This window comes from Rhinoraja longicauda, chromosome 8, assembly GCF_053455715.1.
Source record: "Rhinoraja longicauda isolate Sanriku21f chromosome 8, sRhiLon1.1, whole genome shotgun sequence".
Lineage (NCBI taxonomy): Eukaryota > Metazoa > Chordata > Chondrichthyes > Rajiformes > Arhynchobatidae > Rhinoraja > Rhinoraja longicauda.
The window spans coordinates 71,077,962-71,104,501 of NC_135960.1; the positions used below are offsets into that span (position 1 = coordinate 71,077,962).

Below are 26,540 nucleotides of genomic sequence, written 5' to 3' on the forward strand. Positions count from 1 at the left end.
TTCCATGTGAGTAAAAAAAACGGACTGGTGAATACATGCAAGACGGAACAAGGGGAAGAAGGCAATAAGATATAAGGAACCATGCTGGGTTCACCTTTGTCCTGACTACACAACACATCTGCCTGTTGTATAGAGGCACTGGGGAGTGTACCAGCAGTAGTCCATTGTGAACTGAATAAAGGATGCTCATAGTACTCCTCATCAGAATTGTAAGGCTCTTCATCATGAGCAGAAACAGAAATGGAAGGGGCTAGGAGTTTGCACTTCTCCTGAGTGATGGTCGGCTGATAGCTTGAACACCTTTGGAGAGGTTTTTGCTTAACCTCAATCACTAAATCTACAAATAGACACAGTGGTAATTTGACAAACAGACATGTCGAAAACAAAATAAAATCAGCTACTCAAGGTGATGAAACTGGCCAAAAAGCATGCACTGTCTGACATAAATATACAAGTGATGTTCCGCACTTGAAAGTTTGCATATATATATTTATACACTAAAACTCTCATTTGTTTGTTTGTTTGTTCCTAAACTACAGCCAAAACGGTACATGATAGCACAACAGTTTTAGGCCCACCTTACTCACTGTCATCCCTTTGGTGCTAATGGAAGAAGTTTCATTGAAATTGGTGTTATATTTTTAGTTATTCACATTTTAAAGTTTAAATCTATCTCCCAGGGAGGGAGAAAGGGGGGAGGATAAGGGGGATTGAGGGGGATGGAGTGGGAGGGGAGGGGAAGGGGGGAGGGGGAGGGGTGTGGATGGAGGGGGTGGAGGGAGGGAAAGGGGGGGAGAGGGAGGGAGGGGAGCAGGGGAGGGGGAGGGGGGAGGAGAGGGGGCTGCACCAATGCAGGAGAGGTTTGGGCCCAACGGGTACACTTGGTCTAGTATATATTTAAAAACAATCAGGTGGTTAAAAGGTTTTAAACAAATACCAACCTTAGGATGTTTCTATAGTTACTTGAACCCAAGCTGATATTATATTGCATTATCTTCGTAAACTGCTATTGCAGCCCAATCTTCTTTGTTGAAATACAATTTTGGCCCTATTTTTACATTGCTTTGATTACACTGTGAAAATACCAGCAACCTCTTCACTATATGCACGGTTAGATGTGAAAACCCTCAACTTGCCTTTTGTGATAATCTGCTCTTCCAGGATGGCAAGTTTAAGATTTAACCAGTGTTACCAGTCAATATTGATGATTTAATTTAGTTTACTTTAGAAGGACAGCACGGAAACAGGCCCTCCGGCCCACCGAGTCCGTGCCAACCAGCGATCCCAATCCACTAACACTATCCTACACAAATAAGGGACAATTTACAATTATACCAAGCAATTAACCTACAAACCTGTAGATCTTTGGAGTGTGGGAGAAAACCAGAGATCCCGGAGAAAAAACACGCAGGTCACGGGGAGAACGTACAAACTCTGTACAGCTAGCACCTGTAGTCAGGATCAAAACCGGGTCTCTGGCGTTGTATGGTAACAACTCTACCGCTGCACGATATAATGGAAATTTCAACTATTTACAAATTATTCTCATTATGATCAAATTCTTTCGTGGTTGCATAAGGTTAACTTTTAATTAATTTAATTATCCAATGAATATGGACTCTGGTAACAACGCCACCTCTTATCGTCCATCCCTAATTGCCTCTGAACTGAGGAGGCAGTTAAGAATCAACCTTTTGTTGATGGGTCTGAAGACACATATGGATTACAGTAGGATACTGTGCAACAACAAATTTCCTTCCCTTAATCAGATGAGACTTTATGACAATGTGGTAGCTTCATAGTTACAGTCACTAACATTTGTTTTTTTTTAAATTCCTGATATATTTATTATTTGAATTGAAGTTCCCATGGTTCAGTTTCCAGTCACTTCTTCGAATCAATGGTCGAGTAATCTGGCTGTTAATTGAGTAATATTACCACCAAGGTCTTCCTGTGTCTTTTCAAGCCTAAATTACCTTAGCAAACAATCTGACCATAAAAACAATACTTATAATTTGTGAGAATAAGATTGGCTACCATCGATGGTTGCTGATTGGTAAAATCCCATAAAACTAACATTGGACAGCAAGTCATAAAAGAGGATGGCATTCCACAGAGATCGCAACATCTTTATGTACATAGTTTTCTTCAAAGGACAGTTCCAATGGTCATTGAAGACAAAGATTAAGCTTTCTAGCAAAACCCAGACGAAAAAATGTGTGCTGTGCCGAAACTTAAGAGCAATAACATTATGACAAGGTCATAATATTGGAAGAACATGAATACACGATTCAGGACTAGCATCTGGCTAGTTTTCTTCACAAATATTAATCAGCTTCCGATTCTCTCGCATTTGTCTGCTTTTGTTTCAGAATTCACATCTAATGTGCAAATTGTCACAGAACTACATTATAATGCTGACTTCCCGTTTTGAAAGGTGAATCAATTTAACAGCACAGCTGACAAATCCAAAATCTGATACAGACGATCTGAAATATCCCACCTACTATTCAGTATTTTTTTTACCAACACCTATTAACATTAAATGATCTTTCTTTCTCAGTGAAGAATGTGAAGGATAAGCTGTAGATGAAAATATAGTTTAAAAAATCACCATTCTCATAAAAGTATTTGTATTTTATCTTCCTTTCTCCCTCCCCGACTAAGAATAAAATTACAACATGCACTACTCCCACCTCATCTGTCCATATATTCACAATACTGCAACTGGACTTGCTGGGCAAAGAATGTCTCGACCCAAAAAGTCACCTATTCCTTTTCTCCAGAGATGCTGTCTGACCCGCTGAGTTACTACAGCTTTTTGTGTCTATCTTAGGCAAATCCAAAGTATGTTTTGATAATACATCATTCTCATAACAATAGAAAGCTTTACGAGTCTTAAATAAAAAACAGTCTTTGAGAGAAATTGTTAGTACAGAAATATCATTCTATCTTCTATGTGCCAGATTTTACTATTGCTGCTTGGCCAGTTTCATTCACTGCTGTTGTTCATGCACCAACACGCTATTCGGTCGACAAACAACATCCAAACACTTCATGAAAACAAGAAAGTGCTGAACATAATTCGGCAATAAACAAAGGCACAGAGACATATTTTTAAAATTGCATTAGAATTTCTTCTCACCGTCAATTTCTGTTTATTCATGCCTGCAAACTACAACATCTGTATTTAGTCACGACAAGTTATGAACTTCAACAGAGATAAAAACACAATTTTCCTACCTTTCTCCACCGCAGGTAAATGTTTTGATGCTGGAGATGGTGGTGGGGAAGGTGGCAAATTTGTTATATCTTCAGCTATAAGTAATTAAAAAATGCAGCAGTTTTATATAAACTCAATAATACAATAATCTAAAATACAATATTTTGTGATTCCTTGTGATGGAACTTTGGCAGAACAAGTGTTAAGTGAAGTTGCTTCAGATCACTCATAGCTCCTTGATACTGATTGCTGGCACACGGAACAAGAGTCAAGTGAAAGCACAAAGTCCCTAAGATAGTTCATAGTTCAGAGACTAGTTGAAATTCATAGTGTTCAATAGTTTGATGATTGTTGGGAAGAAGCTGTTTCCTGAACGTCACAGTTTTCAAACTTCTTCCCGATGCAGCAGTGACATGAGAGCTGTGGATCCATGATGCCTTTTTGAGGCAGCGCCTCTTTTAGATCCCTCTAATGGTGGGGATGCAGCTCATGAGGAATTTGGTTAGGCAGCAGCATTTGGAATATTGCGTGCAGTTCTGGTCTCCCCTTTACAGGAAAAATGTGGAAGCTTTGGAGAGGGTGCAGAGGAGGTTTACCAGAATGCTGCCTGGATTAGAGGGTTTCAGCCACAGGGAGAGGCCGGATAGGCCTGGATTGTTTCCTCAGCAAGATCAGAGGCTGGGGGTAGATGATAGAAATATATAAAATTATGAGAGGCATAGATAGGGGATACAGTCAGAACCTTCTTCACAGGGTGGAAATGTCCAACACTAGATGGATAGGACAGGTTTAGAGGGATATGAGCCAAATGCAGGCAGGTGGGACATGTTGGTGGGTATGGGCAAGTAGGGCCAAAGGACCTGTTTCCACGTTGTATGACTATGACTAGAGGGCATAGCTATAAGATGAGAGGGGTAAAGTTTAGAGATGTTCGGGGCAAGTTTTCTTTACACAGAGGGTGGTGGGGGCCTGGATTGCATTGCCAGGGGTGGTGGTAGAGGCAGATATGATAGTGGTGTTTAAGAGGCTTTTGGATAGGCACATGGAAATGCAAGGAATAGAAGGATATGGGTGAGGTGCAGTCAGATGAGATCAGTTCAGCTGGGCATCATGTTCGGCACAAACACTGTGACCTGAAGGGCCCATTCCTATGCTCTATCGTTCTAAGTTCTATGGTCTACACATGATGGGCCGGGCAGTGTTCACCACTTTTTGTAATTTCCATTGTTCCTAGATGTTCAAATTGCCGAACCAGGCCATGATGCAACCAATGTGATGTCTACTCTACACCTGTAGAAGTTCAAGAGCGTATTAGTTGACGTACCCAATCTCCTCACTCTTCTGAAAAAGTGGAGGAGTTGATGGGCTTTCTTTATGTGCTGGGTCCAGGATAGATCTTCAGAGGTATTCATGCCCAGGAACTTGTTGATTCTCTCCATGACTGGCCCATGAAGACATCTTAATGGATCCTCGGCCTTCCTCTTCTAAAGTCAACAATCAGGTCCTTGGTTTTGCTGACGTTGAGACCAAGGTTGTTGTTCTGGCACTGTTCAAGAATTTCCCTTCTATACTCTGACTCAACATTATCTGTAATTCGTCCAACAATAGTGGTGTTGTCGGCAAATTTAAAGATGGAGTTGGAACTGTGTCCAGCTACATGGTCGCTCAAAGGGCTGAGCACACAGACTTGAGTGCTCCTGTGCTGATGGTTATCGAGAAGTGTTGTTGCCAACGTGTGCCAGATTCAACAGGATTAACAGCTTGCTGCCCTGCCCTTTGGTTTACTAATCTAATATTTCATTTATTTCCTAAATTAGACTAGAAATTTCCGTCACTTTAATTTTCAATGTTATTGCAACTAAAAGTTCAGGGCTGACAATACTGTGCTTTTGCAAAGGACATCAAAAAGACCCAATTTAACTGCTTGCGCTGAGAGTATTTAATTATCATTTGTACTGGCAACAGAACAATGAAATTCGTGCTTCTTACAGCTTTACAGCGCCATTAACATAATAGCACACAAATAAATATACAATAATCAATAATGCAATAAATTTAAAATAAGTAATACCAGGTAAACCAGACCATAATAGTGCAAAACTAATGACTGTAATGCAACAAAAACAAATTCCATAGTAGATAGTATTTGTTGAGATCGGGTCGTGTTTAGTGATGGGCAGTGTTTAAGAGACAGATAGTTAGTGGTAAGAAGCTGTTCTTGAACCTGAAGGTCATAATGTTCAGGTTCCTGGACCTTCTTCTTGAAGATAGAAGCAAGATGAGAGCTTGGCCACTCACCACTCATCTGACTTCTAGACCCTAAACTACTGCAAACAGTTTCTCTCCATTCATCTAAATCTCCTGTAATGTTACAAACCGCCGATACAACTTCTCTTATCGTTTCTAGAAACATAGAAACATAGAAACATAGAAAATAGGTGCAGGAGTAGGCCATTCGGCCCTTCGAGCCTGCACCGCCATTCAATATGATCATGGCTGATCATTTCTACTTTAAGAACTACTCAGCTTTCCTGTAAATCTCTTCTGTTCCCTCATCAAAGTTTTCACATTCTTTCTAAAGGGGGGGCAGAATTATCTACAATATTTCAGATGGGATTGCTTCCTGATTTTGAATTCCACGCTGCTATTTGAAGCCCAGATCTCATGTGCCTAATTAACAGTTTTGGTCTGAACTACATTCAAAGATTTTTGAAACACTCCTAATGAGTTGCTTCTGGCATTTACTTTAAAATAGTACAATTTAGCACAAACAGGCTCTGCTTAATCTTTCAACCAAATACACCACTGCTGTTTTTAAAAATTATATCTCCTTTTATCGTATCCATCCACTTAAGCAGGCTTTCCAAATCCATGAGATCTATTATCTTTTTTGGTGTCTACACTTCCAAACTTCATACAGATTGCAATTTTTTTTTAAAATTATGCTCCGAACCATGTTCAATTACTAACTTGCTTCAGAAAACAAGTTGATAGTAAATCGTTTAGAACATTGAACAGTACAGCACAAGAACAGGGGCGGCACGTGGGCGCAGCGGTAGAGTTGCTGCCTTACAGCGCTTACAGCACCAGAGACCCGGGTTCCATCCTGGCTACGAGTGCTGTCTGTACGGAGTTTGTACGTTCTCCCCATGACCTCTGTGGGTTTTCTCCGAGATCTTCGGTTTCCTCCCACACTCCGAAGACGTAGGTTAATTGGCTTGGTATAAATGTAAACTTGTCCCTCATGTAGGATAGTGTTAATGTGCGGGAATCGCTGGTCGGTGCGGACTTGATGGGACGAAGGGCCTGTTTTTGCGCTGTCTCTCTAAACTAAACTAAACAGGCCCTTTTGCCGACAATGTCTGTGCTGAACATGATGCCAAGACCATCACTTATCCACCTGTACACAATCCACATCCCTCCATTCCATACCATATACCTATCCATAAGTATTTTTAATGAAACTAACGGATCTGCTTCAACCACCACGGTAGCACATTCCAGCACTTACTGCCCACTGTGTAAAAAAACATGGCCCGCTCATCTCTTTTAAACTTTGTCTCTCTCATCATTAATCTATGCCCTTTAGCATTTGATTTTTCCATTCTAAAAAAAATTCTTACAATCTACCCTATCTATCTACGCCTCTCATAATTTTACATAGTTCTTTCAGGCACTCCACAGAAAACAATCTAAATCTGTCCAACCTCACCCTGTAGCAAATACTCCCTAATCCAGGCATCATCTTCGTAAATCACCTCCGCACACTTTCCAGAGCCTCCACATCCTTCCTGTAATGGGGCATCTAGAACTGCACAAAATACTCCAAAGTCCCATAAAGCTGATCATGACTTCCTGACTCTTATCTTTAATGCTCCGACCTTTGAAAGCAAGCATACCATACGCCTTCTTTACTACTCTATCTACTTGTGTTACCACTCTTAGGGAGTTGTGGACTTGGACCGCAGGATCCCTCTGTACATTAATGCTGTGAAGTGTCATGCCATGAACTGTATACTTTCGCTTTGTATTTGACTTCCCAAAATTCAACACCTCACACTTACTCAAATTAAACATAAATTCAACAGCTTATCTCTATCCCACTTAGGGTTGCCAACTGCCGTATTAGCCAGGACATCCCAAATATTAGCCTAAATTGGTTTATTCCATACGGGACCGCCCTTGTCCCGTATTAGGCCCAGGGCGCGCTATAGGTCCGGACACTGTCGGCCCGGGCCCTGCCTAACGGAGGTTGCGCAGCAACCTGCCTCCTGGCCAGGGCGGCCGCCATTGGTGGAGCAGGAGCACGTGACCGCTGGCTGGGTGAGGTCACGGGGGGCGCGGGGCGGTGATGTCACCTTTTGTCCCTTATATGGGAGTGAGAAAGTTGGCAACCCTAATCCTGCTATATATTGTGAGAGCCTTCCTCACAGTCCATGACCCCAGCAATCTTGATGTCATCTACAAACATACTGTCCATCCCGTCTACATTTACATACAAATCATTTATTTATATTACAAACCCCTGGTTCTGGACCCCCAACATCGGGAACATTTTTCCTGCATCTAGCCTGTCTAATCCTTTAAGAATTTTATGTTTCTATAAGATCCCCTCTCATCTTTCTAAATTCCAGTGCATACAAGCCCAATTCTGCCTGATCTAAGCCTTTGCCATTGAGCAAGTCCCAGTCAATATTTGGAAAGTTAAAATCACCTTGTTGCTTTGACACCTTTTGGTAATCTGTCTGCATATCTGTTCTCCTATCCCCCGTGTGCTATTGGGGGGCCTAAAGTATAATCCCATTAGAGTTCTTGCACCTTTCTTATTCCTAAACTCCACCCATACGGCCTCAGCTGCCCAAACCTCCAGTATGTCCAGTATGTGCCTCCGTGACGGTCTCCCTGACCAGAAGAGCAACTCCTCCACCTCTTTTGCCTCCCTCTCGATCACGTCTGAAATATCAACGCCCCAGACATTGAGCTGCCAGACGTGCCCCTCCCGCATCCACGTTTCCACGATGGCCACATCATCATAATCCCAAGCATCCATCCAGACTCAAAGTTCAGCTTCTTTCTCCCCATCCTCCTTGTATTGAAATACGCTCACTTCATCCCATCAGCGCCACCGTATTCCTTCACCTCTCCCTGCCTGTCCTTCCTCTGAGACTTATACCTTCTACCTGACCTCTACCTTCCCATCACTACTAATCTCTGACCAACGACCCTGGTTCCCACCCCCCTGCCTCTCTAATTTAAATCCTCTCAACTAGCACTAGTGAACAACCCTGCAAAGATAATGGTTCCCCTCCCGTTCTGAGGCAACAAGTCCCTCTTGTGCAGGTCACCTCTGCCCCAGAAAAGATCTCAATCATCTAAAATCTGAATCCCTGGCCCCTGCACCAACTCATCACCCATGCAATCATCTATCCTATCTTCCTATCTCTACCCTCAGTAGCACGTGGCACTGGGAATATTCCAAAGATTACCACCCTCAGGGTCCTGCTTTTCAATCTTCAGCCTAACTCCCAATATTCTCTTTGCAGGACCTCATCCCTTTTCCTACCTACGTTATTTCTCTGCCAATGTACACAACTACTTCCAGCTGCTCGCTCTCCCCCCTGAGAATGTTCAGCAACCGCTCGAGAACATCCTTGACCCTGGCACGACGGAGGCAACACACCATCCTGCAGGCTTGTTTGCTGCCACACAATCACCTGCTTGGGCCCCCAACAAACAAATTTCCTATCACTAAGGCTCGGTCTGTGTTTCCCCTTCCCCGCAGTGCCTCAAAGTCAGGCCCGACACAGCAGTTGCTGCTCTCCCCTGAGTCTGCCACAACAGTATCCAAACACGCACAAGACAGACACAAAAAGCTGGAGTCACTCAGCGGGTCAGACAGCATCTCAAAAAAGATGAATGGGTGATTATACATACACACACAAACACTGGACTTTTTTTTCTCGTACATTATATTGTTTACAGAGTATTACGTTTACATATTCTTACATCTTGTGCTGCTGCAAGTAAGAATTTCATTGTTCTGTTTGGGACACATGGGACATAATCTTGACTGTTTCCTTAGTTCCCTCTTTATACTTTTTATAGTCAATCTGATTCTCATCCTGCTATCTGTCCTAATCCCCGTATTGCTGCTTCATCCTGCGTTCACTTTGACCATCAATGAAGTCTGAGGTTGCCTCTTTGCAGGAATGCACCAACGCTGTGCCTAATATTTACCCACCCTTCTTCAGGCTATCCTAGCGATATATCTCTCAATTTATTTGTGGTTCTTAATGTATCTGTGCAAGTCACTGCAACTAGTGCACAGATTGGCACACTGAAGCAGATGACCATAGGTTTTGAGAAATCCTTGACTTGGAAGCTCAACTGTTCCTTTCACCGCATGTGTTCCCTAAGCAGCTGAATATTTTCAACGCTGTCTATATTAATATGGCAGCTTCCTTCATGGCACCACAGTTACCTTTGAAGTCTGTACTGTACGGAGTTTGTACGTTCTCCCCGTGACCTGCGTGGGTTTTCTCCGAGATCTTCGGTTTCCTCCCACACTCCAAAGACGTACAGGTATGTAGGTTAATTGGCTTGGTATAAATGTAAAAATTGTCCCTAGTGGGTGTAGGATTGTGTTAATGTGTGGGGATCGCTGGGCGGCGCGGACCCGGTGGGCCGAAGGGCCTGTTTCCGCGCTGTATCTCTAAATCTAAAATCTAAAGTCCCTTTTTGCATTTGGCTTTCTAAAGTTAAAGGAGTTATGCTTCTTATCCATCAGCCAGCAGCTTCTCCCTCAAGAGACTCTCTTTTCTGTCATTTGTCTGTCGGTGTTGAGGAGATGTGAGAATGTGAACTTTGCTGTGCTAGGATTACCATACTTATGACAATAGAGGAGGCTATGTTGTTCCACTGTGGCAATGTCAGCAATCGTGTTCCTTTCTAATTTTCCCTTTACCATGACCTCGCCATGTTATAGCCCCTCCAACATCAACTCACTGGGGGTAATTTACAGTGGCCAATTAACATGTCAGCACATCTTTAGGATACCAGAATACCAGAGGAAAGCCGCGCGGGAAGAATGTGCAAACCCCATGCAGCTAGCATCAGAGGTCAGGACTGAAGCCAGGGTGCTGAAGGTCTGAGGCAGCAGGAACATCAGTGCTTCAGTGTGCCAATATGTGCACTAGTTGCAGTGATACATTAGGAACCCCAAACAAATTTTGAGATATTGGAGAGGGTCCAGAGGAGGTTTATGGGAATGATCCCAAAATTGATTGGGTTAACATATGATGAGCGTTTGAAGACAGTGGGCCTGTACTCGCTGGAGTTTAGAAAGATGAGGGGTAACTTCATTGAAACTTACCGTATAGCGAAAGGCCTGGATAGAGTGGATGTGGAGACGGTGTTTCCACTAGTGGGAGAGTCTAGGACTAGAGGCCATAGCCTCAGAATTAAAGGACATTCCTTCACGAAGAAGATGGGGAGGAATTTCTTTAATCGGAGGGTGGTGAATCTGTGGAATTTGTTGCCACAGAAGGCTGTGGAGGCGAAGTCAATGGATATTTTTAGGACAGATTCTTGATTAGTATGAATGCCCGGGGTTATGGGGCAAAGGCAGGAGAATGGGTTTGAGAGGAGTGGCGGAGTAGACTTGATGGGCTGAATGGCCTAGTTCTGTTGATTTGATTTACCTGCAGAAGGCTGCTTCGGCTGGTCTCTCAGTGCAGTATCTTTCACTTGCTCTCCTTTGAGCACAGCTACTGCCTCAGCTGTCACTTCCTGAACAATCCTGGCAGAGATCACTTCTGCTGAATGGATAGAACAAAAACAGTGAGAGCAAAGTTAATTTTGTCACTCGGACCCTCAACACAACAATGAACAAATAAAGAAAAACAAAATTAAAACAGATGTCAAAATATGGATTCAGAGAAATATGCTTTATATCTTGTTACAATACATGTTTAACGCTTGAAACCTGTGTGATTTTACTCTATGGGGAGTTGCACAGTTTAGGAGAATTAATATTCGCAAGCATTATTTCATTCATTTCAATTGACTACATTCATAAATCGTATACAGATGCGATGTTCCTGTGTTAAAATGGAACATTGTACGGTTGTCAAGTTGGAGCTTTGCTCAATCTGACCTACCCTTCAATACCTTTCAGATATTAACTGCGTCAAAATGAGGTATTAAGGCACATAGAAACATAGAAACATAGAAAATAGGTGCAGGAGTAGGCCATTCGGCCCTTCGAGCCTGCACCGCCATTCAATATGATTATGGCTAATCATCCAGCTCAGTAACCTGTACCTGCCTTCTCTCCATACCCCCTGATCCCTTTAGCCACAAGGGCCACATCTAACTCCCTCTTAAATATAGCCAATGAACTGGCCTCAACTACCTTCTGTGGCAGAGAATTCCACAGACTCACCACTCTCTGTGTGAAGAAATGTTTTCTCATCTCGGTCCTAAAAGACTTCCCCCTCATCCTTAAGCTGTGACCCCTGGTTCTGGTCTTCCCCAACATCGGGAACAATCTTCCCGCATCTAGCCTCTCCAACCCCCTAAGAATTTTATATGTTTCTATAAGATCCCCCCTCAGTCTTCTAAATTCCAGCGAGTATAAGCCTAGTCTATCCAGTCTTTCTTCATATGAAAGTCCTGCCATCCCAGGGATCAATCTGGTGAACCTTCTCTGTACTCCCTCTAAGGCTAGAAGTCTTGGTGGACAACTATTGAGATCATGCTAGGTTTACCCATGATGGAAGTGGAACCTTTTTTGTCTTTCTCAATGCGATTCCAAATCTACCTGTATCAAATGGTTAGTAAGAAACGTTATTTGCAATGACTGGGATATACAACAGGGTGACTTACATTGTATTGTAGCTGCCTCCTACACCCATGCAGAACTCAGTGATTTAATTAGCTCTACCACTAACCTCCACCCTGCCTTCAAATTCACTTGACTATCTCTGACACCTCGCTCCACTTTCTTGATATCTCTGTCTTCATCACAGGGGACAGACCGATGTCTGCTACAAACCCACTAACTCCCAGTTATCTGGACCACACCTCCTCCCACTCTGCCTCTTGCTTAGACGCTATCCCCTACTATCAATTTCTCCACCTCTGCCGCATTTGCTCCCAAGATGAGCCTTTCCATTCCAGGGCATCCAAGATGTCTCCTTTCTTTGGTAAACGTGTTTCCCCCCCTGCTGTCATTGATGGATCCCTCACCTACATTTCCTCTGTCTCGTAGTTCTGCACTCATTTCCTCTCCACCCAGATGGAACAAGGACAGAGTTCCCCTGGTCCTCACCTTTCACCCTACCAGCCTCCACATCCAACACAACATTCTCCGACATTTCCACCACCTCCAACATGATCCCATCACCAGTCACATTTTCCCCTCCCCACCACTTCCTGACTTCTGCAGAAGGTTGGCATGGGCAAGTAAGGCCAAAGATTAAAGGAAGACAAAAATATATTAAATCGTTTACCCTCCAGAAGACTATGACTGCTTGAAATAGGGGAATTAGAGGGGCACTGATTTAACATTTTGGGTAAAACATAAACGGGAGTTGCGGGGAAAAATGTTTATGCTGACAGCAGTTGGGAATTTGAAATTCACTGCTTACAAGGACGAGAAAATAATCAAGCCTTTGAAAAGGAATTGGATAAAAACTTGAAGGAAAAGTATTTTATTTTCAGCATATAAAGCTATTTTGAGGTGTAGAAATAGTTAAGAGGATGTGACTCACTTGGGCAATGGAAGCTTTGAATCTTTGGATCTTAATGCCCTTCCCTACTGCAATTTTAATTGCGTCATTTCTGGGATGGTTGCAGACTAACTGGCAAAGATTGATTGCTGTGAATTCCATTATCGTTGTCACAATCTGCCCAGATGGTAGAAGGTAAATCCGATGTTCCTTGTTTATTTTTCCGTCAATTCCTGTTTTCCCACACGAAGGTTGTGCAATGATGCTTCCCATGCATGTTCCATTCTGTTCTGCTCTTATGGATTTGGATACAGGTTCTATTCCTTTATATTTTGTATGTTCAATATACCTTTTGCTACTGCTCTTAATGCTATACATTAACTTCTTTAAAATCGAAACAATTATCTCAAGGAATATTCCTTATTTCTTTCTTTTAGTTTAGTTTAAAGATACAGTACGGAAACAGGCCATCCATGCTGACCAGCGATCCCCGCACACTAGCACCATCCTACACACACACGTGGGACATTTTACAAATTATCCAAACCAACTAGCCTACAAAACTGTATGCCTTTGGAGTATGGGAGGACGTGGTGAAAACCTACGTGGTCACGGGGAGAACGTACAAACTCCGTACAAGCAGCACCAGTAGTCAGGATCAAACCTGGGTCTCTGCTGCTGGCACTACCACTTTCTCTTAATTCCACTCTATTTTGCACTCTCTCTAATTTGACAATATTTCATTCATTCAAACAGTTTCTTACATTTCTCATTCAATGGTAATAGCGGTTAGTCTAGATAGTATTCATGGTCCAAGATGCAACATAATTAATTATGCATTTTCAATCCCGTCAATTTTATGGCATATAACAGTGAGATACACGTTAACGACGAGCTAATAAATCAATGTTTTATCCGTGCATAATTTCTGGAAACTCATCTCATTGCTCTTGCATGGCAGCGATCCTAACAGCTACAATATGGAATTAGGGTAAAATAAGTCAATAAAACGAGCAAACATAATGGAGCAACAAATGTACAGAAAAAGAGATATAGGATGAAGTAAACAGAAAAAACATTGAAAATTAAAAAGAAAACGCGGCAAAAAAAAGTAATAATCACACAATAGCTCAGCTGCTGCCTCACAGTATCAGAAGCCGGGTCGATATTGACCTCAGGCTGGCTGTGTGGAGTTTGCACAATCTCCCTATGACAGCATGAGTTTCCTCCGGGTGCTCCAATTATCTCCCACATCCCAAAGATGTGAGGGTTTGTAGTTTAATTGGACTCTGTAAATTGCCTCTAATGTGTATGGAATGTGTAGAACTAGCGTACGAAATGGCGAAGATTGACACACAATGCTGGAGTAACTCAGGCAGCGTCTCTGGAGAGAAGGAATGGGTGATGTTTCAGGTCAATACCCAGAGGTGTTCCATACCAGGACATCGGAGATGTCTTCATTCTTTAGGGAACGGATGTTCCCCTCTTCCATCATAGATGAGGCCCTCACTAGCGTCTCCTTGATATCCCTCTGCTCCGCTCTTGCTTCCCCTCCCCCCAGCCATTACAGGGACAGAGTCCCCCTAGTCCTCATCTTCCACCCCATCAGCCATCGCATACAGCACATAATCCTCCTACACTTTCGCCACCCCCTCCGGGATCCCACTACTGGCCACATCTTCCCATCTCCACCACTTTCCGCTTCCGCAGAGACCATTCCCTTCGCAACTCCCTGGTCAATTCGTTCCTTCCGACCCAAACCACCCCCTCCCCAGGTACCTTCCCTTGCAATCGCAGGAGATGTAACACCCATCCCTATACCTCCCCCCTCGACTCCATCCAAGGACCTCGACAGTCTTTTCAGGTGAGGCAGAGGTATCTGATGTTCCAGGTATGGACTCCTATATATCGGCGAGACCACGCGCAGGCTTGCCGATCGTTTCGCTGAACACCTCTGATCAGTCCGTCTATACCTACCTGATCTCCCGGTTGCTAAACACTTTAACTCCCCCTCCCATTCCCACACTGACCTTTCTGTCCTGGGACTCCTCCATTGTTAGAGTGAGGCCCAGTGCAAAATGAAGGAACAGCATCTCATATTTTGCTTGGACAGCTTACACCCCAGCGGTATGAACATCGACTTCTCTAAATTCAAGTAACCTTTGCTTTCCCTCTCTCCCCATCCCTCCCCCTTCCCAGTTCTCCGACTAGTCTTACTATCTCTGACTACATTTTATCTTGGTTTGCTTTGTTGTCACCTACTCCCAGCTAACAGTGATCTGTTCTACATGTTCCTTGATCTCCATTCCCTTTGTCCTATTTTCACACCTTACACTTCCCTATCTATGTATCTCCCCTCCCCTGATGTCAGTCTGAAGAAGGGTCTCGACCTGAAACGTCACCCGTTCCTTCTCTCCAGAGATGCTGCCTGTCCCACTGAGTTACTCCAGCATTTTGTGTCTATCTGCGGTTGAAACCAGCATCTGTAGTTCCTTCCTACACAGTATGAAAGGGCGCTGTAGACTCAGTGTGGCAAAGGGCCCAGTTTCCACACTGTATCTCCAGCTAACCTAAACTAAAAATTCAGTTTGAAAAGTAATTTTGAACATGAAAGATTGCACATCAGGTTTAACATCATATCAAAATAAAAGCTAATAAAATAGTATGTTCTCAATTCTTAAAGTTATCCAATATTTTTTGTCAATACTAAAACAAACTTATTCATCACAATCACAGCTAGATCTTGAATTCAACTCCACCTAACATGAGAAACTTCTCATCCTATCTGCATTGCAATCTTGTTCTTCTTTTATGTGCAAGTTACATACAAGTTATGCAAGTATCTATTTTTAACTAGCTGACTGCAAAAAGCAAGACAGAACATTAAAGGTACTCATTCCATATCATCATTCTATATTGTGCTTTAAGAAAGAACAAGGCCAAACCACAAATGAAATGCAAAAAAATGGGTTGACAAACTTGATTTACTCAGTGGTGTATTAGTTACATTGCAATATAACTACCATGAAATGGACATCAGTTGTCCAGCATATATAGCACTACATCGAATAAACCAGACAATTAAGAATATCTTACTCAGCTTTGTTGTTTCTGCATTAGACGTGGAAGAGGGGGAAATGAGGACTATGAAGAACAGACTTGAACATAGAACAGTACAACACGAGGGCAGGCCCTTTTGCTCACAATGTCTCTGCTGAACATGATGCCAAGACCATCACTTAGTCTGAAGAAGGGTGTCGACCCGAAACGTCACCCATTCCTCTCTCCAGAGATGCTGCATGTTCCGCTGAGTTACTCCAGCTTTTTGTGTCTGTCATCACTTATCAAAGATAGACACAAAAAGCTGGAGTAATTCGGCGGGTCAGACAGCACCCCTGGAAAAAAGGAATAGGTGATGTTTCGGATCGAGACCCTTCGGACTGTGAGTCAGGGGCAAGGGAAACGAGAGATATAGACGGTGATATAGAGAACTATAGAACAAATGAATGAAAAATGTGCAAAAAAGTAACAATGATGAAGGAAACATGAAACATGAAGGTTAGTTGTGTGCTGGGTGAAAACGAATGACAGACAATGAGGTTCAACTAGACGACTTTGAAGCTGGTGCGACTTGGGTGGGGGAGGGATAGAGAGAGAGGGGATACAAGGGTTACTTGAAGTTAGATAAATGAATATTCATACCGCCTGGTTGTGTGCTGCCCAAGTGAAATATGAGGTGCTATTCCTCTAGTTTGCGTTTGGCCAAACTTCGACGGTGGAAGAGGCCCAGGAAAGGAAGATCAGAGTGGGAATGGGAAGGGGAATTAAAGTGTTTAGCAACCGGGAGATCAGATAGGTCCATGCGGTCTGAAGGTGTTCAGCGAAATGATCGGCCAGTCTATGCGTTTGGTCTCGCCGATGATTAAGAGTCTGCACCATGAACAACGGATACAGTAGATGAGGTTGGAGGAGGTGCAAGTGAACCTCTGCCTAACTTGAAAGGACTGTCAGGGTCTTTGGACAGAGTTGAGGGGGGAGGTAAAGGGACAAGTGTTGCATCTCCTGCAGTTGCAGGGGAAGGTACCTGGGAAGGGGGTGGTTTGAGTGGGAAGGGATGAGTTGACCAGGTAGTTGCGGAGGAAATGGTCTCTGCGGAAGGCGGAAAGGGGTGGAGATGGGAAGATGTGTCAGAGGGTTGCATGCGATGGCTGGTGGAGTGAACGGTAAGGACTAGGGGGACATTGTCCCTGTTACGAGGAGGAGGGAGAGCAAGAGCGGAGCTGCGGGTTACCAAGGAGACACGTGTGAGGGCAGTGATACAGTGTGGAAACAGGCCCTTTAGCCCAACTTGCCTACACCAGCTACACTAGTCCCACCTGCCCGCATTTGGTCCATATCCCTCCAAACCTGTCCTATACTTGTACCTTTCTAACCGTTTCTTAAACATTGGGATAGTTCCTGCCTCAACTACCTCCTCTGGCAGCTTGTTCCATACACCCACCACCCTTTGTATGAAAAGAGTTACCTATCAGAATCCTATTGAATCTTTTCCCCTTCACCCTAAACCTATGTCCTCTGGTTCTCGATTCACCTACATTGGGCAACAGGCTCTGTGCATCCCCCTGATCTATTCCTCTCATGATTTTGCACACCTCGACAAGATCACCCCTCATCCTTCTGCGCTCCAAGGAATAGAGTCCCAACCTACTCAACCTCTCCCTATAGCTCAGACCCTCGGGTCCTGGCAACATCCTCGTAAATCATGGTCAACATCATATTATTGATAGCCCAAGGCAGCCTTCAAATAAAATGAAAGACAGTCATTGATTTCCAACCTGTCTTCCAGCCAAACTCATCGATCCGAGTTCCATCCTGACTACACTCAAGCTGAAATAAATAGTACATACAAATCTGATACACAATTGGGAATTAACTCTCGCATGATCAAACCATTATAAAAGACCTTCTTTCCTACCTCTGCAACCTCTGTGTATTGCATAGTTGACATTGCAGCAAAAACTCAACACTTCTTTGCTTCAAGAATCCATATTCTATTTTTTTGCTAAATAGCCCCCTTAAATAAATCCTAGGGCAGCCACGGTGGCGCAGCAGTAGAGTTGCTGTCTTAAAACGCCAGAGACCCGGGTTCCATCCCGACTACGGGTGCTGTCTGTACGGAGTTTGTACGTTCTCCCCGTGACCGCGTGGGTTTTCTCTGAGATCTTCGGTTTACTCCCACACTCCAAAGACGTGCAGGTTTGTAGGTTAATTGGCTTGGTGTATGTGTAAATTGTCCCTAGTGTGTGCAGGATAGTGTTAATGTGCGGGGATCGCTGGTCGGTGCGGACCCGGTGGGCCAAAGGGCCTGTTTCCGCGCTGTATCTCTAAACTAAACTAAACTAAACTACAGTCCATCCTTCAAAAACAAAAATCTGTGAATCACAATGGGAGAAAACAAAGTGGTCTTCTCCGGTGGTGCAAAGCTAATTCACATGAATCTGCAGCCTACTTTATTCTGGGACTGAGGTCATGGAGTGCATTGCAAAATAAGCTGTCCATTCACCACGATACAATTTGTGCCACTCAGTAAAGACAAATGCACATGTTGACCACAATGTTAGTTGAGGTTAATTTTATACTTGGCGTGTAATACAAATCCATTTGGTCTTCAGGAAGGAATAATACATTAAGTAATAATTAGTGACTGAATTTAAAAACAATGTGAATCTGAAAGCTTTACTAACTAGAGCAATACATCCGGACATTTTGATTATGAACATGATGCAAGTTAGAAATTGTACCTTCTGCAGCAGGAACTGATTTACTGTCAGTACTTCTTTCAGAGGCTGCAGGAAAGTAAATAGAAAAATAGACAAGGGAAAGAATAAGGATCCGTTTAAGGCACATTGACATCAGATTGAAAATAAGAAGTAAATGACACACATGAAATATCACTGCATATTATTCATTCCTTTTGGTAAAATGTAAGGCTAATGATTTGCCTGATGAAAATAGACAGCAGGTCGTCACAAATAAAAGTATAGAGAATGCTGTGAGAACCCTGGCATTTCCTGTCGTTATATTATTAATACATCTGCGATGGATTACGAATCAGGAACACCAACTAATCCTTTATGGTTCTAGTACTTACTTTGTTGATTCTACATTGATTTCTATTCCACCACTCTGTGTTACTTTTGTCATCATTTAAACCACACTACTGCACAGAATGATGAGAGGAAGCGACTGTTTTTACAAAATTAATCCAGGAAACACCAAGGTGTGTGTAAGCCCAAATCATAGAAAACAATAAAACGCTTCTGACACTTTGTTGACTTTGCAGAACAGTTAGAAATGGCTGTTTGGAGAACAGTTTCGCTGGTGACAACGAGATTTCTTATAGTAAAACCACAAAATCCTTAGAATTTCTGAAATATGAACAGAAATCTGTGTGTGATTTAGTTGTTAAACAATTTGTTAGATATTTGAGGGCAGTAGAGAACTTTAGACAGCCTCTTTCACCATTGCTCCATACCTGTGATTATTCATTCTCAGATGGAAATCAATACCTGTACAATATGGTCTGACATCCAGACATGAGTAATACCATGGCATACATGAGTAATCTTGTGCATCCTCCTCATCTAAAGAGAGAAAACCTTTCCTGCAAACCCATCCGAATGTAGTATCTGAATCTGAATGTAGAGTGATCTGAAATTTTGGACAAAGGTTTAATCAAAGGTAACATAAAAATTATATGTCTACCCCTATATGAGTGTGGATGTTTAGTCATTGGGTATATTCATGGCTGGGACTAATGAATACTTTGGAATTGAAAGGAAAAGTTGATGTTGCAGAATCAGCTTGAAGGGCTGTGTGCCCTCCTGCAGCTCGTGTCAGTTTGACTTGCACGAGAGACCTGATTCCTCAGGTGATCTCTGACAAAGTGAGGTCCGTTGTCTTGATGTGCAAGTGAAGTAGTCCAGCATTGATGAGGAAGGACAACATGAATCTACTGTACCACTTCTATTGTCTGATATATGTACCTTAATTCAGTTTTGTGAAGCTAAATATGGGAGAAAGATACACTTGCTTGACACGGTTTGAATTAAACTAGATTTTGATAATTATTCTAATCATATAATGCCATCATTGAGACAGTCATATAATTATGAACTGGAAATTGAGAATACACTGGACTATAGCCAGTAGTGGAACATAGAACAGTACAGCTGTTAGGTCTTATAGCTCAATATAGCTCTTGGGGCTAACGGAATCAAGGGATATGGGGAGAAAGCAGGAACGGGATACTGATTTTGGATGATCAACCATGATATTGAATGGTGGTGCTGGCTCGAAGGGCCGAATGGCCTACTCCTGCACCTATTTTCTATGTTACAGCACAGGAACATATAATATCCATGCTAAACATGATGACAAGTTCAAATAATCTCCTCTGCCTGCATGTGATCCATATCCCTCCATATCCATGTGCCTATCCAAAAGCCTCTTAAATGCCATTATCACATCTGCCTCCACTAGCACTCCTGCCAGTGTGTTTCAGGCACCCACCACTCTCTCTGCCCTCTGGACCTTTCCACTCTGGGAGAAAGGTTCTGTCCATCTACCCTATCAATGCCTCTCATAATCTTGTATATTTTTATCCGGTCTCCCCTCAGCCTCTAGCTCTCAAGAGAAAACAATACATTTATTCAGCTTCACCTTATAGCTAAATCACTCTAATCCAGGCAGAATTCTGGTAAACCTCTTCTGCGCCCTCTTCAAAGCCTCCATGTCCTTCTTGTAAATCGGGCGACCAGAACTGCACATAATACTCCAAATATAGCCGAAACAAAGTCGTATAAACCTGCACTATCTATTCCTGAGTCTAAATCTCACTGCCCGGACTAATGAAGGCAAACATATCATGCATTCTTTGCCACTCCATCTGCTTGTGTTGTCATCTTCAGAGAGACGTGGGCATGGACCCCAGGAACCCTCAGTGCCTCTGGGAGGTTCACCTTACACTCAACCTCCCAGAATGCAATACCTTATTGTCTGTTCTGTCCACGACATGCAAGGCAAATCCCATTTGGCTAATATCACTCTATATACATTTGATCATCGGCAATGAGATGGAAGGAATTATTGTTAAGGTCATCAAGTGGAAGTTACTCGTCAATAATCTGCTCATCAATGCTATCTTGGGTTTTGCCAGAAATACTCGGGACAAAATCTCATCATCGCCCCCATCCAAACGTGAACCAAAGAATTGAATTCCAGGGGCAAGTTACTGCTCCTGGTACCAGAACAACTGTTGATTATTAATTTCTTTTATTATTGCATGTTTATTTGTGTTTTTAAAGTAATGGGTCTGTGAAGCTGCAGCAAGTAAGAATTTAATTGTTCTGTTGCCAATACACATGACAATTAAACATTCTTGATCAAAGCACTCTGGGAAACCGGAAGCCAAGGAGAAAACAATCCCAGGATGGAAATGTCAAAGACTATAGGGCATTGGTTTAGGTGAGAAGGGCCAAGTTTCAAGGAGATGTATAGGGCAAGTTTTTTGTTTACACAGATGCATTGCCAGGGGTGCTGCCGAAACAGATACGATAGTGGGATTTAAGAGGCTTTTAGACAGGTGCATGGATATGCAGGGATATGCGTCATGTGCAGGCAGATGAGATTATTTTACCTTGGCATTACGCTCAGCACAGACAATGTGGACCGATGGGCCTCTTCCTGTGTTGTACACTTCCATGTTCTTTATTTACTGGACATTAACTAGGATATTGTAGACTTAGGATATTGCTCTAGGATATTGTAAACTTGGTCAGGAAGAAAAAGGAAGCGTATGTGAGGTTTAAGAGGGTGGCAGCAGAAGATGGGTCTCGACCCGAAACGTCACCTATTCCTTTTCTCCAGAGATGCAGTCTGACCCGCTGAGTTACTCCAGCTTTTTGTGTCTATCTTAGGCTTATGAGGAATATAAAGCTAGTCGGAAGGAATTCAAGCGGACGATTAGAAGGGCCAAAACGGGCTTGAAATGTCATGCCAGTGGTAGGGAAACTATTGGAGAGAATTCTTCAGGATAACATTACCCCCATTTGGAAAAGAATGGGCTAATTAGGGATGTAAAGGAAATAAAACTGCAGATGCTGGTTGAAATCGAAGGTAGACACAATGAAATTTGATGTTATTCGCATGGATTCATAACTGGCATATACATAGACGACAGTGTATTGTGGTGGAAGGAAGATATTCTGGCTGGAGGTCTGTGACCAGTGGAGTCCCACAGGGACCTGTGCTGGGACTCTGCTGTTTGTGATATACATAAATGACCAGGACGTAAATGTAGATGGGTTTGTGAATACATATTTGCTAATGACACCAAAACCGGAGGAGTTGCAGTGACAATAGACAATAGACAATAGACAATAGGTGCAGGAGTAGGCCATTCAGCCCTTCGAGCCAGCACCGCCATTCAATGCGATCATGGCTGATCACTCTCAATCAGTACCCCGTTCCTGCCTTCTCCCCATACCCCCTCACTCCGCTATCCTTAAGAGCTCTATCCAGCTCTCTCTTGAAAGCATCCAACGAACTGGCCTCCACTGCCTTCTGAGGCAGAGAATTCCACACCTTCACCACTCTTCCTCATCTCCGTTCTAAATGGCCTACCCCTTATTCTTCAACTGTGGCTCTTTGTTCTGGACTCCCCCAACATTGGGAACATGTTCCTGCCTCTAATGTGTCCAATCCCCTAATTATCTTATATGTTTCAATAAGATCCCCCCTCATCCTTCTAAATTCCAGTGTATACAAGCCTAATTGCTCCAGCCTTTCAACATACGATAGTCCCGCCATTCCGGGAATTAACCTAGTGAACCTACGCTGCACGCCCTCAATAGCAAGAATATCCTTCCTCAAATTTGGAGACCAAAACTGCACACAGTACTCCAGGTGCGGTCTCACCAGGGCCCGGTACAACTGTAGAAGGACCTCTTTGCTCCTATACTCAACTCCTCTTGTTATGAAGGCCAACATTCCATTGGTTTTCTTCACTGCCTGTTGTACCTGCATGCTTCCTTTCAGTGACTGATGCACTAGGACACCCAGATCTCGTTGAACATCCCCTCTTCCTAACTTGACACCATTCAGATAATAATCTGCCTTTCTATTCTTACTTCCAAAGTGAATAACCTCACACTTATCTACATTAAACTGCATCTGCCATGTATCCGCCCACTCACACAACCTGTCCAAGTCACCCTGCAGCCTTATTGCATCTTCCTCACAATTCACACTACCCCCCAGCTTAGTATCATCTGCAAATTTGCTAATGGTACTTTTAATCCCTTCATCTAAGTCATTAATGTATATCGTAAATAGCTGGGGTCCCAGCACCGAACCTTGCGGTACCCCACTGGTCACTGCCTGCCATTCCGAAAGGGACCCATTTATCCCCACTCTTTGCTTTCTGTCTGTCAACCAATTTTCTATCCATATCAGCACCCTACCCCCAATACCATGTGCTCTAATTTTGCCCACTAATCTCCTATGTGGGACCTTGTCGAAGGCTTTCTGAAAGTCGAGGTACACCACATCCACCGACTCTCCCCTGTCAATTTTCCTAGTTACATCCTCAAAAAATTCCAGTAGATTTGTCAAGCATGATTTCCCCTTCGTAAATCCATGCTGACTCGGAATGATCCTGTTACCGCAATCCAAATGCTCAGCAATTTCGTCTTTTATAATTGACTCCAGCATCTTCCCCACCACTGATGTCAGACTAACTGGTCTATAATTACCCGTTTTCTCTCTCCCTCCTTTCTTAAAAAGTGGGATAACATTTGCTATCCTCCAATCCACAGGAACTGATTCTGAATCTATAGAACATTGAAAAATGATCTCCAATGCTTCCACTATTTCTAGAGACACCTCCTTAAGTACCCTGGGATGCAGACCATCAGTGTGAGGAATGCTGTCAGAAGATATAGTGGGATAAAGACCAGTTGCAGACGTGGCCAGAGAAATAGCAGATGGAGTTTACCCCGATCAAGTGTGAGGCATTGCACTTTGGGAGGTTGCATGTGAGGAAAGAATACAGTGAAGGGCAAGACCCTTAACAGCATTGATGTGCAGAGGGATCTTGGGAGTCCAAGTTCATAGCTCACTGAAGGTAGCAGTACAAGTAGAGAGAGTGGTAAAAAAAGACAATGTGGTGTGTTTGCCTTTATTGCCGTTCGCACTGAGTACAAGAGTCAGGAAGTCACGATGTAGCTCGAAAGGACTTTGGTTGGGCCACATTTGGAGTATTGCGTGCAGTTCTGGTCAACCCATTATAAGATAGATGTGGCGGCTTTGGAGAGGGTGCAGAGGAGGTTTTACAGAATGCCTCCTGGATTAGAGGGTTTCAGCTACAGGGAGAGGTTGGATACATTTGGATTGGTTTCTTGAGAACTTTGGAGGTTGAGGGGAGACATGATAGAAGTTCTATCACCTGCACACATTGGCTGCATTGCATAGAGTCTGCAATATGCACTTTACTTGTCCAAGACTACTCCAAGAGCACCTCCCACACACCTGATCTCTCCCAGCAAAAAAGGCAAGGGCTTCCATCACACAGGCTAATCACCACCTCTTTAAATAGCACATCACCATGACTCAGAAATATATTGCCTACGATTGTCACTGGATCTAAATCCTAGAACTCCCTACTGAACAGCATAAAAGAAAGTACGTTAACTTTGAATGCAGCATTTCAAAAAAAGGTTTGTCATTTTCTCAATGGCCACTTGGCATTGAATGCAATTTTTGCAAATGGTACCCTCATCTTGAAAACCTGCACCACTTATGTGTTAGCAGATAATTATTTTTTTTTAAATTATTATTAAACAACTCAAGTGGTCAAGTGGTAATATTGAAATTGCAGTAACAGAAAAGCTTCTTACTTTGAAATGTTTTAGAAAGGGAGATAATGGCAGACATTGTAATCTGGAGTAAATGGTGTGCATTGAAAATGCTCTGTTACCTTTTATAGGAGAATATGCCATAATTGCTGATATAAACTACACTTATATTTTACAGAGATATGTTTATTTAAGTTAAATATTTCATCTCCAAAGACGTACAGGTATGTAGGTTAATTGGCTGGGTAAATGTAAAAATTGTCCCTAGTGGGTGTAGGATAGTGTTAATGTGCGGGGATCGCTGGGCGGCACGGACTTGGTGGGCCGAAAAGGCCTGTTTCCGGCTGTATATATATGATATGATATGATATGATATGATATGATATAATTTACTTACAATGTATTCATATTATCCTGCAATATGTAATTTTAAAAGAAGCTAGTTAATTCTTTTGAACTAAAAATATTATACACAAAAGAATAGCTACGGAAATAATAATTTTAAGAAACTGTGTACTTTGGGAAAAACAAAGATGGTGTTTGCAACAGCATTGGGAGTGGACATTTTGTCCAGTATCGAGCAGCTATAAAGATCTGGGCTCTCTTTCCACATAAAATTAAACAATCAATTCCTCCAAATCAAGGATAAAATAGATGTTCAATTAATTTGATTCATGGATGACAATATTCTCTGGCATCAAACACCACCTGTTTGTGAGTCTAATGCTGGGTACCACAAACAAAGGGAAATTTCTAGAATGTGACCATACTGGATTTCTTCTCTGGTAACATCATCACGTGGACAAAAAAAGCTTCATATTTACGTATCTTTCAGCTTGCTAACATTATAAATATTAGAATGCTAAATAGAGATTCATGTTTCTGCTATCATTTGAATATGGAGAAAGATAACACTGAATTTACATAATAGATCATATCCTGAGAGGAAGATAAACATTTTATAGCAAGAAAAAAAAATCTCAAGAAATTATCAAATGTAGTTGATTTCTTACTGTCGTGTGTATGTATATTTGTATACACACACACACACATATTATTATAATATATATATATATATACACTGATAATGAACATGCAACAGCAATATAAAACCCTTTCAATTAAGTTAATTAATTCAATTAAGCAAATTCAATTAAGCATATTCCTCATTTAGCTGCATAAAATTTCACATAAACAAAAAATCTCTGGGTTTAAATTGGCGTTTAGGTTACTTTTTGAAAGAAAATATATATATATATTGACTTTTTAATTTCCAGGGGATTTAAACTAATTTTTTTTAATGTCATTATAATAGGAAAGAGTAAAGAGATAGCATTGAAGTGGATAGTTTTCATCTACATTGGAAATAGAAAAGTCGCATTGCTTACAGTGTTGAAAGATCCAATAATTTATTTCCATTCTCTTTTACTAATTGTTCAACGAGTATGGCATATGTTCCTCAGCAATTCTCCACGAAGTAAAACGTTGTGTTATCCAGAATATAGTTTTATTTCTGAAACCAGTGTAGCCTCAAGAATATCTTTGTTTTCCAGGAAAAGGAGCCAGGATAAATTCAAACCAAATAATATATAAAATTCCGTACTATTTTGAATAGGTAATATAGAACAGATTTAATAACCCTTTACTGTAGATATTCAATAACAAGGAGTT

At 42.3% G+C, this 26,540-nt stretch overlaps 1 protein-coding gene across 21 annotated transcripts in view; it reads right to left on the bottom strand.

The window, feature by feature from the left end:
- Positions 1 to 26,540, bottom strand: part of LOC144596077 (microtubule-associated protein 2-like) — a 280,705-nt gene that overhangs the window by 41,805 nt on the left and 212,360 nt on the right. For 14 of the 21 annotated variants that reach the window (XM_078404207.1, XM_078404210.1, XM_078404219.1 and 11 more), the window contains 4 exons: positions 18,756 to 18,800; positions 10,924 to 11,040; positions 3,244 to 3,318; positions 95 to 337 (listed from right to left, as the gene is read on the bottom strand). In XM_078404207.1, coding sequence (XP_078260333.1) covers positions 95 to 337; positions 3,244 to 3,318; positions 10,924 to 11,040; positions 18,756 to 18,800 — 480 coding nt within the window. The remainder of the gene's footprint in view (positions 1 to 94; positions 338 to 3,243; positions 3,319 to 10,923; positions 11,041 to 18,755; positions 18,801 to 26,540) is intronic. The other 7 variants (XM_078404227.1, XM_078404226.1, XM_078404225.1 and 4 more) reach the window with 4 other exon arrangements.